This window comes from Ricinus communis, chromosome 1 (genome assembly GCF_019578655.1).
Source record: "Ricinus communis isolate WT05 ecotype wild-type chromosome 1, ASM1957865v1, whole genome shotgun sequence".
NCBI lineage: Eukaryota > Viridiplantae > Streptophyta > Magnoliopsida > Malpighiales > Euphorbiaceae > Ricinus > Ricinus communis.
Window position 1 is genome coordinate 8,824,230 of NC_063256.1, and position 16,568 is coordinate 8,840,797.

Genomic DNA, 16,568 nt, shown 5'->3' on the forward strand with positions numbered 1-16,568 from the left:
TACTTCATGGTAAGAGTGATGCTCCATCTTTTGCAGGATAATTTCCCATGTTTTAAGGCTGTGGGACTTACTGTAGTCCACTTGCAAAAGATATCCACTCACAATTAACATATAATCATAACTCATAAACTATTTTATGGATTTTTTTTTAATAATAGGAAATCTAAAATCGCAGATTACATGACACATAAATTATCTCTTTACAGTCGTTATAAAACTAAAAAAATTTAGTCATTTATTTATATATTGTACAACCGTTATTATCATATTTCAATTATAAAATCAAGTTTGTAAATCTAATTGCCTCTTCATTTTATTTTCTTTAATTAATTTTTTATCAAATATGTTATTATTATCCACCGATTTTCCTATAGATTGATAACAATTCTTTTATTTTATACTATTTTATTTTGGTAAATAAATAAAGCTTTCTTTGTTATTATTAAAGTTTTTTAATTTATTGGCATAATTTTTGAATTCTCTATCTGAAGCTTTTGATTGAATCCTTTATGGCATTCAAATATTTTTTGTATAGATATATTCATAGAATATGGCAGAACTGAATAATAATAATAATAATAATGATATTATTTTGTTAATATTTTATAATTAAATTTATTTAAAAATTAAAGAATCAAATTGTGATTGTAGGATATTTTCCTTAATCAAGCTGTATTTTTATTTTTGGCTGACCAGAAGATTCCTACGGGGACTATAATGGTTTTAGTAATGTAATTGAAAATATATAAGTAATAAACTTTTATTATTTAAGTGATATTTTTATTTATATTTCTTAATTATAGTGTATTTTCCTTAATCAAGGTGTATTTTATTTTTGGCTGACCAGAATATTCCTAATTCCTATAAAATAAATATTACTTTAAATGACTTTTAATATTTTAAATAATGTAATTTTTAAAAAATATTAAGATTGTACTAGAATTAGATTATGTTAAAAATTAAAATAATTAAAGAATACTAATAAATTATTTTTATATAAATAATAAAATTGATTTTTATATAAAATTTAGAGAAACAGATTTTAGTATAATAAATAAACTATAAGAAACAATTTTATGTTTTACAACGAAAATTGGAAGCAAATAGCATAAAATAAAATCTAATTAAAAGTTATTTAATGAGAATTTTGATAGAATAAGTTTTAAGTATAAAATTATAAAATAAAAGAATAAAAAATAAAATCTCTAAATATTAGGGAATAATTAATATATATGAAAAAAAATATAAGGTAAATAGTAATACCTCATATAATTTATATTAAGTATAATAAATCAAAATTCAAAAAAGCAAAAGGAAATGGAAATTCAAAGATGATAATGAGGGAACCACAATGCTATACACATGTAGAGTTCTAGGCCAAGTTTTAAATTAAATAACAAAGAAATACACATTGATACGCAGTCTAGGCAGTGACATGGCAAAGATGGGAGAGATGTGATGCAATGGAACCCTTCAGAATCACATGACTTGTGCAATTGTCCCCACATCTACGCCTCATACTCATACATACGCAATTCTTGATCCATGAAGAGGGTTCCACTCTCTTTTACTACAACTTCGGGGACTATATTTAGAATTCCAGCTGAGAGTAGAAGTAAAATTAACGAGTCCAAGTTTACTGGAATTCTCTTCTAAATAAATACATATATATTCTTATTATTTATTGCAAATGTGATAATTAATTAGCTGTTAACAACAATTATTAAATTAAAATCTAATTTAAATTAAGAAGTATCTTATAAAATATTAATTTTTACCTCAAAATATTAAAAGACAAACAGAGTATAGAAGTATAAAAATATAAAACCATGTAGAGTCAATAAATAATTTTAGTAATATTTGACAATAAATTATTAACGGAGTAAATCACAATATAGTAATTTGTCATAAAACAAACCAATGAATTGCTTTTGTCATTCATGGTTATTTTTGTATTTTTTGTTAAATTAAATTTTATACATGAATTATCAATAAATTAAAAACAGAATCACAGAACTGCCACTAACAACAGTAGCAACGTAAGCTTTTTTGATTTTTCATTCAGTAATAATAAAAAGGTCAGTGAAGCGCATTGTATAGGGAGAAAATATTAGGAGTAGGGAATGGAGATTCCTCTACAAGCAAATTCAGTGGCGGATATAAAATTATATATTTTTAAATATATATAACAGAAAAGTGTTTATATGACTTAAAAAGAGATTATAAAATTTCAAATTTTATAATTCATATATTATCTTTTAAATTTAATTTTTATTAAATTGATGAGTCGGCAATTGTATATTTTAAGTAAATCCGACACATTAAACTACTTAAATAGCTCACGCTCATATTAACATTGAATAATTTTAAATAATTTATCTCAAATATGTAAGCAATCGATTCATTTATACTAATAGAGTGATGTATGGTATTTTTTCGATAATATATATGATAAAAGTAAAATAGAGTATGTATTAAAAATTCAGAAGCAGGATGGAGAAGTGGTTGCATTACCCGTGAACCCACGTGGATTCACCATTGCTGATGCAATCATCTTTAGGAATTTGTCTGTTTCTTTATGTTGTCCTTATTTCTAGGACAACGCCGTTAAAAGAGCTTGTTTGTGTCATAGGCGACTGATTTCTTTACCCATGAATCATCTCTTCCCGAAGGTTATAGAACAATACCAATGATCCTTCCTTTCTCTTTCATGAACGTTTTATGGTACTAACCAAACTGGATCAATAAATACATGAACAAAGTTACTAAAATAGGACTAGGGATTTCGAAAATTCTTGGTAATTCTGCTAAGATACGAAAAGGTTGGCCATTATTTTCATGCATTAATTAACAAAATAAATCTTCGTAAATTACTTGTTTTCTAATTTTTATCCAACCGTCCAAATAAAGCATTGCTGACTGCTTAGCTAATTTATTATCACCTGCACGGAGGCGCACAGGATTACTACCCCATTTCTAAAGAAAGCCATTGTTCTAGTGTCTTCCATTTAACTAATGTAGGCCTATATCCAGATCCTTCCTGGAACCGCCAGCTCCACCGTCGGATCTTTCCATATGGACACGTGTAAGGCACTCGCACCCATAGCACCGGATCATTTTCTTCTAATTTCACTTGCGTTTCACTCTTATTTAAATCCCGCCATCCCCAACTCTCGCAACTAGCCCAAGAAAACAACAGTCAGTACAGCTCTCTCTTTCTCTCTCTAGCTGTATCTCACCAGCTTTCTCTTCAGTTCTCCTAAGTCTCACCGCTATCATTCACTCGCCTTTCTCGTCCTGATCATGGCTCCTGAGCTTGTTCATGCTGCACTAAAACCCGCCAGTTTCACCAAACCTCCCACTTTGCCCAGCCGGGCTTATGTTACTTTCTTGGCTGGCAATGGAGATTACATTAAAGGCGTTGTTGGGTTGGCTAAAGGTTTAAGAAAAGTCAAAACTGCTTACCCATTAGTGGTGGCAGTCTTACCTGATGTCCCCGAGGAGCATAGGAAGATTCTCGAGTCACAAGGCTGTATAGTCCGAGAGATCGAACCCGTTTACCCACCCGAAAACCAGACCCAGTTTGCCATGGCATATTATGTAATTAATTACTCTAAGCTCCGTATATGGGAGGTACGTACTTACGTTATCTCTTGTTGTGCTACACGTGTTTTATTAGTTCCTTCTGTTATCGTCAGACGTGTTAATCTAGCGTGACTGAGTTTTACTTGCATTCCTCAGTTTCAGCGCCTTCCAATTCTAATGGTAGAAATACCCCTGCTTGTTTGTATCTCATTATTGATCTTTACTGAGGGTATTTTTGTCAGTCTATGATCATTTTTCGTGTAGTAGTACTATGTCTTTCCCTTCTTTGATCATACAGTTTCGTTTTATTTTAGTGCTGTTTTAATACTTTGTTTAATCTGTCATGCAGTTTGTCGAGTACAGTAAGATGATATACTTAGACGGGGACATCCAGGTTTTTGATAACATAGACCACCTTTTCGATTTGCCTGATGGACATTTCTACGCAGTAATGGATTGCTTCTGCGAAAAAACATGGAGCCACACTCCACAATATAAGATCGGCTACTGCCAGCAGTGCCCCGACAGAGTCAAGTGGCCTGCCAAGTTAGGTCAGCCTCCATCTCTCTATTTCAATGCCGGAATGTTTGTGTTCGAGCCTAGCATCTCCACTTACCATGATCTTCTAAAGACCGTCCAGATCACACCTCCTACCCCCTTTGCGGAGCAGGTATATTTAGAATTTTCTTTCGGTATGATTTTAGTGGTTATTTTACGTTTTGTTTAAGAGGGACTGAGGTGATTAACAAAACGTTTGTCTGTATCAAATTTTGGCAATGGGCAGGATTTCTTGAACATGTACCTTAGGGATATTTATAAGCCAATTCCTGTTGTTTATAATCTTGTTCTTGCAATGTTGTGGCGTCATCCGGAGAATGTTGAGCTTGACAAGGTGAAAGTTGTTCACTACTGCGCAGCGGTGGGTGCTTCTTACTATCAATTTATCCATGTTCAGTTTTGGGTTATATTAAGGTGGTTGCCATTAACTTTTTGCTGGGCTGAAAAATAAACAGGGATCTAAGCCATGGAGATATACTGGCAAAGAAGAGAATATGGAGAGGGAGGACATAAAGATGGTGGTGAAGAAATGGTGGGACGTTTACAATGATGAATCACTTGACTATAAGAAACAGCCAGCGGCAGATGGTGATGCTGAGCCAATGAACTTGCAGCCATTCATCGCAGCTCTCTACGAGGCTGGTGCTGTTCAATATGTCACAGCACCATCAGCTGCTTGAAGATGCAAGATGTCGATCAGTAGAAGAGGAAAAGCAACTAATTGTAGATGTAGAAATGAGAGTCAAAAATTCCTTTTCCACATTGAAATGGGGTGATGATGATGGTCATATATCATGGAAGAGGAATAAGCTTTTGTTCCTCTCTTCGTTATTTTTTTTCCCTCTTTCTTGTTACTAAAGTATGCATGTCCTGCCATGCTAGAGAGCGAGTCATGGTCAAGGAAACAGAGGCGTGGATGTTGGGATGTATATTCTGTTGTTAGCGTTTGTGTTAGAAAATGTATGTAATCTCATGGAGGAATGGTGAATTGCAAATATACTATTATTTGAAGAAAAATAATTGTTTTCTTCTCTTTTGCTCTTATAATATTATATATGTGCATCTTTCAGAAATTCGGATAGAACTAAAAATAAAATTACTAAATAAAATTATAATCTAATCGGATATAAAATTATTAACAAATTATAAAATCAAAAATTATGTTTTAATCAAATTTACAGAAAATAATGTTATTCTAATAATTAGATCTAGATTGGTCTAATAACAATAAGAAAATGTTCTGGATACCTCTCTTTCTCTAGAAACTTGTTAAGGTTATCTCTATTAACAAAAATATTAGCTTGTTTAAATTGCTTTTGAGTCCAAGGAAAGAAATGATGGTCTCTCCATTAGTTAAATACTTGGGACAATAAAGGCTGATCCGATTAATCTTTTACTCATGCTGTTAGCTGCCAGGCAGCCACCCAATTAGACCCTCCTAAACTTTAAGAAGAAAGAGTTCAAACTAATTATTGTTTTACCAAACACTTGAATTAGGAGTACAAGAGGGAGAAAAAGAACAGGCTTAATTGGTTTCTGTTGATTAGTTTAGTTTTCAATTGTTATTCTTTCAAGTGATAAATAAAACCCCAGTGTTCCTCCATTTGATTGATTTATTAAATTATTCTTTTTTTTTTTCTTATTTTCTAAAATAGTTTGTGGCAATCATGTAGACCAACTTTAATGTTAATGCTGACTGCATAGCAAATAAAGGTTCTAGTTATCTTGAATAGTTGTCAATCGTTGTACTAGAAATGACAAGTATTTCTCATCCTCGGATGTGTGTCGTGTAGCTGTTCCTTATTATTTTTGTTTCAATGCAAAGAAGAAATGGACTGCCTCATTTGAATTCTTCTGTATAATGTTAAACCAGAAATATAACAAAAAGCGGGGAGAAAAAGAAAGGAAAAGGAAAAAGATTTGCAATCACCTCAATCAAAAAAGAGCTATCAATTTTCCTACCTTAGATTTTATATAGTGTCACTTCCTTGAAACATATTTGACATACCCATCTCATGATTAATATTTAATTAATTTTTATTTTATTTTAATAAAAAATCAATAAATATTTAAAAATATACAGATAACATTATTTTATTACTCATAGTGATGTATCTGAAATGCTCTAAATTACTAGATAAAAAAAAAAAAAAATACACAGATGAAATTATAGTATTCTTCCTCTCATTACGACCTATCTCTTTAACCATCAACCAAAAGCAAATGCCAATCGGTCCTTACTCGTATGCAAGAAACTTCAGGCAAAATCTCAAGATTCCTTTCTCAGTTATCACCATTCCTTAAAGAAAATAGGACGTTTGGATCTAGTAATAATATTTACGGGAAGATTGGAGCAGTAGGTCTGCATGCTGTATCTGGTAACAACGGATAAATTATCAGAAATTGCTCTGATGAGTAACCTTGTTTAGGGTTAAGAGTAGTGTGTTGTATATAAAATAATAGCATAGGAATTATAACTGTGATATTTGGGTCTCGATGGAGGGCAGAGATCATGTTCAAAATATTTCACCATAACTAATCTTTTCCCAGTATAACATAATCCGTTCTACAAATTCTTGTTAATCATATTAAAACCCATATCGATTAACCAACGGCTTAGATTAAATCTATTTATATTAAAGAAGAAAAAGGAAAGGTTCTTTGTAAAATTCAGGGACTGATTTACCAACTTGCAGTATAATGCACCAAATAAATAAATTAATGGCAAAAGATTTGAGTATTTTATAATGAGACATAAATCTCAAGCAGTAAATATAATCTTTATTCGCATTCATCTAAAATAGACAAATAATTTCAATTTTTGTTTTAAAAATGGTTTCAATTTATAACAAATTTGTGAAAAATACTTTTGATTCAGGCAGTTGATTGACCTGCGTCGCATAGTATATTACATAGATAGAAAGAATGACCAACAATGAATTTTGTTTGATTTTTGGCAGCAATTTTCAGGCATAGATTTAATGATAAAATAGAGGATAAGGTAATGATCAATTAGAATACATCCAATATCAATAGAATCTGCTGTATTCATCCGAATTCTTCTGAAAAATTTCCCCAGAAAAAGTAATGATCTTTACTTGCTAAGTTCTTGATTTTCTTACCTTAAAACTAATTAACACACAGCACAGCTTCATCTATATATTTAACATGATTGACATGTCACTAAGGTGAAAAAGAAATGGCTTCTCTTCTTCTTCGTCCAGTTTCCCTAATCATCATCCTTCTAATGATCATCTTCCTCATCGAAACAAAAGGTGATCAAGCTCTAATCGAGGATATTTTCAGGCAAACTCAGGATTACAGCTTCTGTATGTCAAGTTTTAATGGCGACTTACGTAGTGGTACGGCTGACATTTACGGATTAGCAACACTGTCAACTATATTCTCTTTGGAAAAAGCAAGAGATACGTTAGAAAGAATTAATGGGATGGTTAACGGAAGCAGTGATCCTGTAGGAAAGAACCGAATTGTCCTGTGTCAATCCGATTATCGTCAAGCGTCAGAGATGTTCCAGCAAGCATTCAGTTCATCAAGCGTCAGGTCTTACTGGGATGTGATAAATTATACCAGAGAGGGATTTAACAGAGTGGTGGACTGTGAGAATGTTTACAGAAGGGATGACCCGATTGCTGTGTGTCCTGTGTCTAAAGATAACCATGAAATATTTAAGTTGACTGAAATAACTTTATTAATTATTAGTAGACTTCTTTCATGAACAGCTGAGGTTATTATGAATTATGTTTTTTTTTTTAATAAATGTGATAATTCATTAGTGATGGGGAAAATGATATGCCAAAAAATACAAGAGAACTTCTCATACCCATTCAACAGTCCTGCAAGATGTATACAAGAGGAATCAGTGTTCTGCATGGATTTCCATCGTAATGCATTTATTTTTTTTTTTAAATATTAACAATATATTTTACTACTAATTTCAGTCTTAGCCTCTAATAAAATAATCAACCAAGATTTACTATTACTATTATGACTACAATTTCAATGATAGAAAAAGGAAGTTAAACTAATATTAGAGTTGATAAAACTTATTTCTACCACTTTAGAGTTTCTTGTCATTTTAATTTAAAATTCTAAAGTTTAAGTCTTGAGATGCTTTCACCCATTATAACAAACAATAAAAAAAAAAAGAAGAAATAAATATTAGAGAAAAAGGAGTAAGAGATAATAAAAGGTTAGATTATTAATTCATCTAAATTCTAACAAAAATGGAAAAAAAAAATATTGGAGAAGAATCTCAGTTATAAATTTATTTATTTAAACAACACTATTTTTAATTGTTAGAACTTAATAACTTTAATACTAATTCAATTTTTTTATTATTATTATTATCATCAGAGTTAGAGTTATATATAGCGACATTAATAAATTTATATCAATTATTTTTGTAGAAATTAATATTAAAATTGAAAAATTAAACTACTTAGATTGGAAAACAACTTCAAAGTAAAGGTATGTTAGTTCAGTGGTTCAGAAAACTTTCTATTCTTACTCAGTTTCAAAACGAAAACTTACTATGGGTATGGGCTTCGGCAGTTGCAAGCATCACACTCAACGAAATGCAGTAGTACTTGTTATTTTTTGGTCTGACCAAACGCTGTCGTTTGACAGTATCGGTAATAGCAGTGCTACAGCCTCTTTGGTATCGTACGGTGAGTTCTCAGTATTCAGTAGTGTTAGCTATCTAGGCAGCAGCGCCATTCTTTCTAATCAAATCCTTCATTTTCCATTCCTCTTATCAATCGCAAAAGTCGAACAATACAAGGGACGATAATGATAACAATGATTCTTAAACCTCTCCTGTTTCCATCGAATTCAAGGTACATTTCTAAAACCCCAATTTCCCTTCTCGCTAACCTCTTCTTTAGCACAAACCCCACCTCCCTAAACGATGATGTAGAAGTTGTTTACCGAATCATAACATCCTCATCCTCAGTTCAAAACCTTAAACAGTCGTTAACATCAACTGGGATTTTTCTTTCTAACGATTTAATCGATAAGGTACTAAAAAGAGTCAGGTTTAGCCATGGAAACCCGTTACAAGCACTTGAATTCTTTTATTATACTGATAATAGAAAAGGGTTTTATCACACTCCTTATTCTTTAGATACTATACTTTATATCCTTGGTAGGAGTCGTAAATTTGATCATATTTGGGGTGTTCTGATTAAAATGAAGAGAAAAGATCGCTTCTTGATTTCTCCAAGAACTATGCAAATTGTGTTAGCTAGAGTTGCTAAGTTGTGTTCTGTTAGACAGACTGTTGAATCTTTTAGAAAGTTTAAAAAGTTTGTTTCTGTTTTGGATACTACTTGTTTTAATGCTTTGTTAAGAACTTTATGTCAAGAAAAGAGTATGACTGATGCTAGAAATGTGTATCATAGGTTAAAGAAAGAGTTTAAGCCTAATTTGCAGACATTTAATATACTTTTGTCGGGTTGGAAACAATCTGAGGAAGCAGAGTTGTTCTTTGAGGAAATGAGGGAATTGGGTATTAAACCTGATGTTGTCTCGTACAATTCTTTGATTGATGTTTATTGTAAGGATCGAGAAATGGAGAAAGCTTATAAGGTGGTTGAGAAGATGAGAGAGGAGGATATATCACCAGATGTGATAACATATACTAGTATTATTGGGGGGCTGGGATTGGTCGGTCAACCTGATAAAGCTAGAGATATATTGAACGAAATGAAGGAATATGGGTGTTACCCAGATGTTGCAGCATATAATGCTGTTATAAGGAATTATTGTATTGCTAAGAGGCTTGGTGATGCTTCAAATTTGATGGATGAGATGGCAAGTAAAGGTTTAAGTCCAAATGCTACTACTTATAATTTGTTCTTTAGGGTATTTTATTGGTCAAATGATTTAAGGAACTCGTGGAGTTTGTATCGGAGAATGATGGAATCTGGGTGCTTGCCTAACACACAGTCCTGTATGTTTCTGATCAGGTTGTTTAGAAAGCATGAAAAGGTGGAGATGGCACTTACACTGTGGAATGACATGGTGGAGAAGGGTTTTGGATCTTATATTTTGGTGTCAGATGTGTTGTTTGATTTACTTTGTGATATGGGGAAGTTGGTGGAAGCAGAGAAGTGTTTCTTGCAAATGATAGAGAAAGGGCATAAGCCAAGCAATGTCTCATTTAGGAGGATCAAAGTCCTCATGGAATTGGTGAACAAGCACGATGCCCTCCTGAACTTGCAGAAGAAGATGGCTATTTTTGGGTCTTCAATTCAACTTCCTTAACGAGAAGAACACCTTAATGAGACATCATACATAGACTCACTTCCCAGTTAAACATAGAATACTGAGCTGCAATTAGTCATTGCATGAAATTGAACTGTAACAGCGCCTCCCAAGAAAACATAATATTGTTGGTTCTCTCTGTTCTTTTGCTTTTAGCAAATAGTGAAGATTTCTTCCTTGGTGAACGGCATTCCGAGGAAGCAATAGAGTATTAGACTATCGCCTGAAACTGCTTGCGTCCAAATGGTATCAACAGAAACAAATTGTCTTCTGTCACCTTTGAAACTTGTTCTGCTTGTACCTGTGTAACAAGCATGAGACGCAGAAGACCATAGCGATCTGCATCAGCTGAAACAATTGAGAATTATGTCCTCTCTCTGTCGACTTCTTTATCAGATTTCTTCTTGGGTAATAGAAAGATGAATCTGAACCTATGTTATCTTTGGCTAATTTGTCTCTTTTTATCAGATTTGGTGTCTGCCAGACCAAATATTTATGGCCAACAGCAAGTTGAAAATTTCTAAGTTCGAATCATAGCAAGGGGATACCTTTGAAATGTTGCTTATTCCCTACAGTTGTAGCTCGATGCCAATTGATTTGATTCATTCATTGGTTTTGGCTCTGGTCGTTGCATTATGATTCTGACTCGAGACGTGCGCTTCACTGGCATTAGAGGAAGCTAGAGAATTTGGCTATCTGGTCTTATGGAAGTGATGCCTCAACATCATGCTGTATTTCCGGAGGCAACCCTATGAAGGGGGAAGTCTTCCTCGTTACAATGGTATCAATGTTTCTATTTTAGTCGAGCGTTCTCTGCTGTGTTCTTTAACATTGGATGTCAATTCAATTTAATTGTATCTGATTGAAATTGATGCTTATGAGTGGTGCTCCTCAATATGCATACGCCACTCCAATTCATCAGCCTACTCTATTAGCAGATAACACTAATTTTGTTTCACCTAAGAACCCATTCATCATAAATTATAATATTTATACAGTTTATAAGACAAATTATCATACATGTAGCTTAAAATTTCTGTGAAGGAATTACAAATTAGGGTAAAAGAAAAGAAATTAACATGTAGTGTGAAGTTTTTATAGTTGAGAGACAAATATTTTTTTAGTATTGAGTGAGTATTGCATGTTTTGTTTTTAGCATTTTTTGTATTATTTCTGGTTCTTTCTATCTTAAAAATATTGATTTATATATATATATCTAGAGATGTGGACTAAATCAATAGGGAGATGCCCGGGCTTTCAGGCGATGGGCCCACTTAGAATCATGCTTCGAAAGCGTTATATATATATTAATTTTATTTAGGCTTAAAATTTAAATTTTTTTTGATATGTGCTTAATTTTTTATATATAAGATTTCTATTTTGATGTGTACTTTTTTTTGACACAGAGTTCAGGTTTGTATAATTTTATAATTTTTTATTAATTTATTAATTAATAAGTTATATTTTTAATTAAATATTGATTCTAATTAATTAACATATTAATAATAAATTAGTTTTCTAATTATATAATAATTATTTTAAAAAATAATATATTAATTATATTTTAATATTATATTAACTAATAAATTAATTATTTAATTAAATAATGATCTTAATTATAGAAAATAATATTTTTAGATATTATATTCACTAATAAATTAATTTTTTAATTATATAATAATATTTTATTCTAAAAATAATAATATCAATTATATTAATAATAATAATAATAAGAATTTATGTAATATTAGAATTAATTAATATATATTTTGAGAATAATTTTTATATTATTGCATTTATAAAATTTTAAAATAAATTAAATATATTTAAAAATAATTTGTTATTATTTTTTAAAATATTATAAATTAATATTAAATATTAAAAAATTTATTAAATTATATCTATAAATTTAATTTTTTATAATCAAAATAATAATAACGATCGTATAATACACGGATAAACAATTAGTATAAAATAAATATTTAATAACTAAATAACTTTTAATTAATTAGCATGTCTAAATATTTAATTATCATAATAGTATAATAACATAACTTCTATATAGTAATAAAAAAATTTAATTTCAATTTAAACCAGTTATAAATATGAATAAATTCTATTATAATAGTTATATATTTTTATATTCCGTTTTAATTTTTTTTTTACATAGTAATATTTATATATATAATTCTAAAAATTATATATTATATTATACTTTTTTATTTTAATACTATTTGATCTCATCAATTTTATTTATATAATTTAATAAAATAGTAACATATTTTATTTCTAGATTCTATCTATCTCATAAAGTAAATTAAGTTTTAAACCTAAAAAATATTTGAATTTTCAAACTTCAATTAAGTTGTAAGATCCTTGTAGTTATAAATTTTATTTCAAACATACGAGTATAAAAATAAAAGCCAATTTGGTATTTTAATGTTATGTGAGAGCAAATGGATCAAATAACAATGTATTGAAAACACAAATTAATCTCCCCCCCCTAGGAAATAACTTCAAAGTGTAAATTTGATAATGCAATTGCAAACAAGAGAAGGACAAAATTTTTTTGCACTTCCTCGTGCCAATGCCTCAAATATCTCCATTAACTTGCAAAACCATCCAAATAAAGAAACAAAAACCATAAATGATTACTAAGATGTCAACAGTGAAAATTTAAGAGTTATTCTGAAGCTACACCAAACAAATTTCAATGTTTGCAAAAGAAATGACAAAAAACCGTTAAACAGGTACAACCGTAAAGGTGAATTAAACAAAAAAAAAAAAAAAAAGAAAATTCAGAACACAACTGAGCACTATCAACTGTATATTCCAGCACCGTTGCAGGTGAAAACTCACAATTATGCCATCTATGCCTGCAGTTAGATTGACCAAATCAAGTAAGACAACCAATTTAGATCACCTAATAAAGCAGAATATACAAAAATGATGCATCATCATCAAATTTCTACCTTGTTTGCAATATTGTTTGAGAGCCAGTCAAGTCCCTCGTACAGCCCTTCACCAGAAGTGGCACATGTGCTCTGGATGTACCTGCAGTGCAAAACAAACACAGTTTAATGGCAGGAGTGTGGATGGTTGGAAAGTGAGGTGGTTGGGGTTCTCATTCATATTACCAATGGCGCTGGCGGAGAGAATGAAGGCCGAGCTTATCAGTTATTTCTGCAGCATTCATTGCATTTGGAAGATCTTGCTTGTTTGCAAATACAAGCAGCACAGCATCTCTCAACTCATCCTGCAAGTTTGACAAGTAGTACAGGGTCAAAGAAAAACCATATAGAAGTGACAAATCACCTCCAGTGGAATGTGAAGCTTTTCGATACCTCATTCAACATCCTGTGCAGCTCATCCCTAGCTTCAACCACACGGTCTCTGTCATTGCTGTCAACCACAAAGATGAGTCCTTGTGTGTTTTGAAAGTAATGTCTCCACAAAGGTCGGATCTGAGAGAACACAAAGTAGGTCGAAACAAAATAAGGACATTCATAAAATGTATTCAATGTTAGATAGTCAAAATATACAAAGGCTTAATGTGATATGATCAGTGACATTATCATTTCAAAAGATGGTGCAGATACTTGCAGACTAAATTGTCCTCGAACCACTGCATAAAGTCTTGCCTTCAGTAATCAAGGGGAAAAATGGTTTATACAGCAGATTAGATATGAATAGCTTATGACTATGTTAAGTACTGAAATGAAATCACCGCTGCACCATTCATAAGCACTGACTTCCTGAATAATCACATTTAGTGAGCCTTACACAATTTAAGAGAAGAACCACAAACCATTTCCAAATTTCAAAGACCTGCACAACATCCAACAGTAACTGAAACTGTGCCAAGTGTCAAATATATACATACCTTGTCCTGGCCACCAACATCCCACACGGTGAAGCTAATGTTCTTGTACTCCACAGTCTCCACATTAAATCCTGGTTCATGAGATACATCAATTTACATCTAAAGAGAACAATGCTGGAGAAACAAAACTCAAATTATTATTGATTGCAAGCAGATATAGCCCTAGTAAAAATGGAATTAGAATTATGCATCCACCATTTATGCAAGTTATCAACAAATGGTGACAAATACCTACACAAAAGTCATGAACATATTGCAAAGGTGAATATCCAGAAGTTAACATGTTGAAAGATCTCGCAGTTAGAAAAAAAATTACTGATAAAAGATGTGCTTATCCTATTCCATATAGTGGTTACATAATTAAGCATTGTAACAAACTTACCAATGGTGGGAATAGTGGTGACAATCTCTCCAAGCTTGAGCTTGTAGAGGATGGTGGTCTTACCAGCTGCATCAAGACCCACCATCAGTATACGCATCTCTTTCTTAGCAAAGAGTCGGCTAAACAACTTGGTGAAAGACAGCCCCATATTTTCACACCTGCTAATGAAGAAAATTTTAAGATTACATCAAACACCCCATCACTCCCTCCCAAAATGATAAGCTTTCAAAGGAAACCAAGCCAAATGCTTCAATTTTTTACAACTAATAAATTCAAAATGTAAAGATCTCATGATCCATCAGCAAGAAAACAAACTGTCACAATAAAATTAAAAATAAATAAGATCACAATGACAGCACGAATTAGACTCCCAATAAAATAACTGACGGCTAAGATTCGAAATCATATACACAAACAGATGGATTCACATGGCTTTGTTATAAATAAGAACCTAATCTGTTTGAAACATCAAAATAGGACTTGAATTAGGCATCATTAACTGGTAGATCAAGCATCAAATCAAACATATAAAACCTACAGATCTCGAAATCTAATAAATACGAACAAAACAATTTTAAATCAGGCAAGCAAAGGACAGGGATTCAAACGGTAATAAATCAAAACCTTAAACGAATGTCAAGATCTTAAGATCAGACGAAATGGCAAACAAAAGAATTAATAATTGAATTAAGCGCATCTCCATTTCACCTATGGAGAAAGAGATCAGATCGAAACAGAGATCGAATTTTAAGAAATGAAACAAAAAAGAGAACGAATTTAGGGATCGAAGAAGAGGAGAAGTGAGTTTACCTAAGGGAACGGCCAAAGAGAGAGCAAATGAAGGGATCTACGCACCTTCTTCACCACAGAAATGAGGAAATTTTGAAAATGAGAGAGAGATGTCGTCGACGCTGTATTTATTATATTTACTCGTTTTATGAAGAGATTGTGTATTTATAGGACTTTTTTTTTTTCCCTCAGATCGCCTTCTTTTTTATTTTATTTTCGGTTAAGCGTATTTTTTAAGCTTCTTTTTCTTTTTCTTTTTCTGTTTCTAAATAACTTCGCTTATTCTAACTGACGCCGTTATGATGGACGCTTTGGCCTGCATCAATTAACGACTCAGGTTTGGTTGGAGACTGAAATATGTTTGGAAAAGAGGAAATCTGTTTCTAATTTATGGATAGGGACATCCTGATCTCGAGATGTGGTTATTATTTCCGAAGAAAACACTAATCAAGATTAAAGATGCATTTATTGACTTCAATTTTTGCGACTGCCCACCCCAGTCAGATTCTACTATTTTTTCTTTTAATTCATTGAATTAAAAGTTTAGCTGCTTGAATCTTTTTTCCAAGTAAAACTTCGACTGAATTCAAAATTTCATTTCAAAATATTATAACTACCAATTGAAACTAATTACATTTATTTGTGCTCAATTTATTATCCCACATAATTGGTAATTTTAAATATATTAAATTTAATAATAAAACTCAGATATTTAAAGATTTAATAAATACAAAAAGATGTCATATAATTTTACTATTTTATATCTCTAAGTTTATATTTTTTTATTAAGATGTACTTTTATTTATAAATTTTTGAGAATCAACAAATTTACAATGGCGGCACTATATTGTACCACCATCGTTCTCTCAATACCCATTTGCAGTGCTAATATTGAAACAGTGATAGTGGTAATTGAAGGAGAGAAGAAGATAACCATCATTATGCCTAAGTGGCTTGAATGGAGTTGAAATAGGATTGCATTGGTGTCCGCCTCTGCATTAGGCGGACACAATTCTTCAATTTCTGTCCGCTAGTCTCACCAGCGGACAAATATAATTTTCTTTTGGTTTTAAGTTTGACTACTCT

General features: G+C 31.5%; 4 protein-coding genes and 1 long non-coding RNA gene across 7 annotated transcripts; 4 read left to right on the top strand and 1 right to left on the bottom strand.

Annotated features, from left to right (window-relative positions):
- The first annotated feature begins 3,149 nt into the window (after nucleotides 1-3,149).
- Nucleotides 3,150-5,175, top strand: LOC8265926 (galactinol synthase 1). The gene is made up of 4 exons (XM_002515187.4): nucleotides 3,150-3,633; nucleotides 3,935-4,255; nucleotides 4,370-4,504; nucleotides 4,599-5,175. Exons 1-4 carry the CDS (start codon nucleotides 3,304-3,306, stop codon nucleotides 4,821-4,823), a joined length of 1,011 nt encoding a protein of 336 aa, XP_002515233.2. The 5' UTR covers nucleotides 3,150-3,303; the 3' UTR covers nucleotides 4,824-5,175.
- A 2,167-nt stretch (nucleotides 5,176-7,342) lies between these two features.
- LOC8265925 (pectinesterase inhibitor 5) lies at nucleotides 7,343-8,652 on the top strand. Its single transcript, XM_015716838.2, has one exon. The coding sequence runs from the start codon at nucleotides 7,343-7,345 to the stop codon at nucleotides 7,877-7,879; it is 537 nt and encodes a 178-aa protein (XP_015572324.2). The 3' UTR covers nucleotides 7,880-8,652.
- A 7-nt stretch (nucleotides 8,653-8,659) lies between these two features.
- On the top strand, nucleotides 8,660-11,447 carry LOC125370735. The gene is made up of 2 exons (XR_007216832.1): nucleotides 8,660-8,831; nucleotides 10,897-11,447. It is a non-coding gene; the product is annotated as an uncharacterized LOC125370735 (long non-coding RNA).
- LOC8265924 (putative pentatricopeptide repeat-containing protein At1g02420) lies at nucleotides 8,850-11,306 on the top strand. The gene has a single exon (XM_002515185.4). The coding sequence runs from the start codon at nucleotides 8,953-8,955 to the stop codon at nucleotides 10,426-10,428; it is 1,476 nt and encodes a 491-aa protein (XP_002515231.3). The 5' UTR covers nucleotides 8,850-8,952; the 3' UTR covers nucleotides 10,429-11,306.
- A 1,608-nt stretch (nucleotides 11,448-13,055) lies between the features above and the next one.
- LOC8265923 (ADP-ribosylation factor) lies at nucleotides 13,056-15,660 on the bottom strand. 3 transcript variants are annotated; one of them, XM_015716874.3, is made up of 7 exons: nucleotides 15,549-15,660; nucleotides 14,694-14,851; nucleotides 14,312-14,382; nucleotides 13,773-13,892; nucleotides 13,566-13,684; nucleotides 13,401-13,482; nucleotides 13,056-13,304 (listed from the first exon to the last, which is right to left on the bottom strand). In XM_015716874.3, the coding sequence occupies exons 2-7, from the start codon at nucleotides 14,839-14,841 to the stop codon at nucleotides 13,299-13,301; spliced, it is 546 nt and encodes a 181-aa protein (XP_015572360.1). In that variant the 5' UTR covers nucleotides 14,842-14,851; nucleotides 15,549-15,660; the 3' UTR covers nucleotides 13,056-13,298. The 3 variants fall into 3 exon arrangements, with proteins under 3 accessions (XP_015572360.1, XP_002515230.1, XP_015572359.1); XM_002515184.4 differs by having other exon boundaries at nucleotides 15,504-15,655; XM_015716873.3 differs by having other exon boundaries at nucleotides 14,694-14,854; nucleotides 15,504-15,649.
- Nucleotides 15,661-16,568: the final 908 nt, after the last annotated feature.

What these genes read in the sequence shown, in the direction of transcription:
- LOC8265926 (XM_002515187.4), top strand. Translation starts at nt 3,304, where the DNA reads ATGGCTCCTGAGCTTGTTCATGCTGCACTAAAACCCGCCAGTTTCACC. An exon ending in CTAAGCTCCGTATATGGGAG is followed by an intron (nt 3,634 to 3,934) that starts GTACGTACTTAC and finishes TCTGTCATGCAG; the next exon opens with TTTGTCGAGTACAGTAAGAT. An exon ending in TTGTTCACTACTGCGCAGCG is followed by an intron (nt 4,505 to 4,598) that starts GTGGGTGCTTCT and finishes AAAAATAAACAG; the next exon opens with GGATCTAAGCCATGGAGATA.
- LOC8265925 (XM_015716838.2), top strand. Translation starts at nt 7,343, where the DNA reads ATGGCTTCTCTTCTTCTTCGTCCAGTTTCCCTAATCATCATCCTTCTA.
- LOC8265924 (XM_002515185.4), top strand. Translation starts at nt 8,953, where the DNA reads ATGATAACAATGATTCTTAAACCTCTCCTGTTTCCATCGAATTCAAGG.
- LOC8265923 (XM_015716874.3), bottom strand. Translation starts at nt 14,841, where the DNA reads ATGGGGCTGTCTTTCACCAAGTTGTTTAGCCGACTCTTTGCTAAGAAA. An exon ending in CACCACTATTCCCACCATTG is followed by an intron (nt 14,383 to 14,693) that starts GTAAGTTTGTTA and finishes CTCATGAACCAG; the next exon opens with GATTTAATGTGGAGACTGTG. An exon ending in TGCACAGGATGTTGAATGAG is followed by an intron (nt 13,685 to 13,772) that starts GTATCGAAAAGC and finishes TCAAACTTGCAG; the next exon opens with GATGAGTTGAGAGATGCTGT.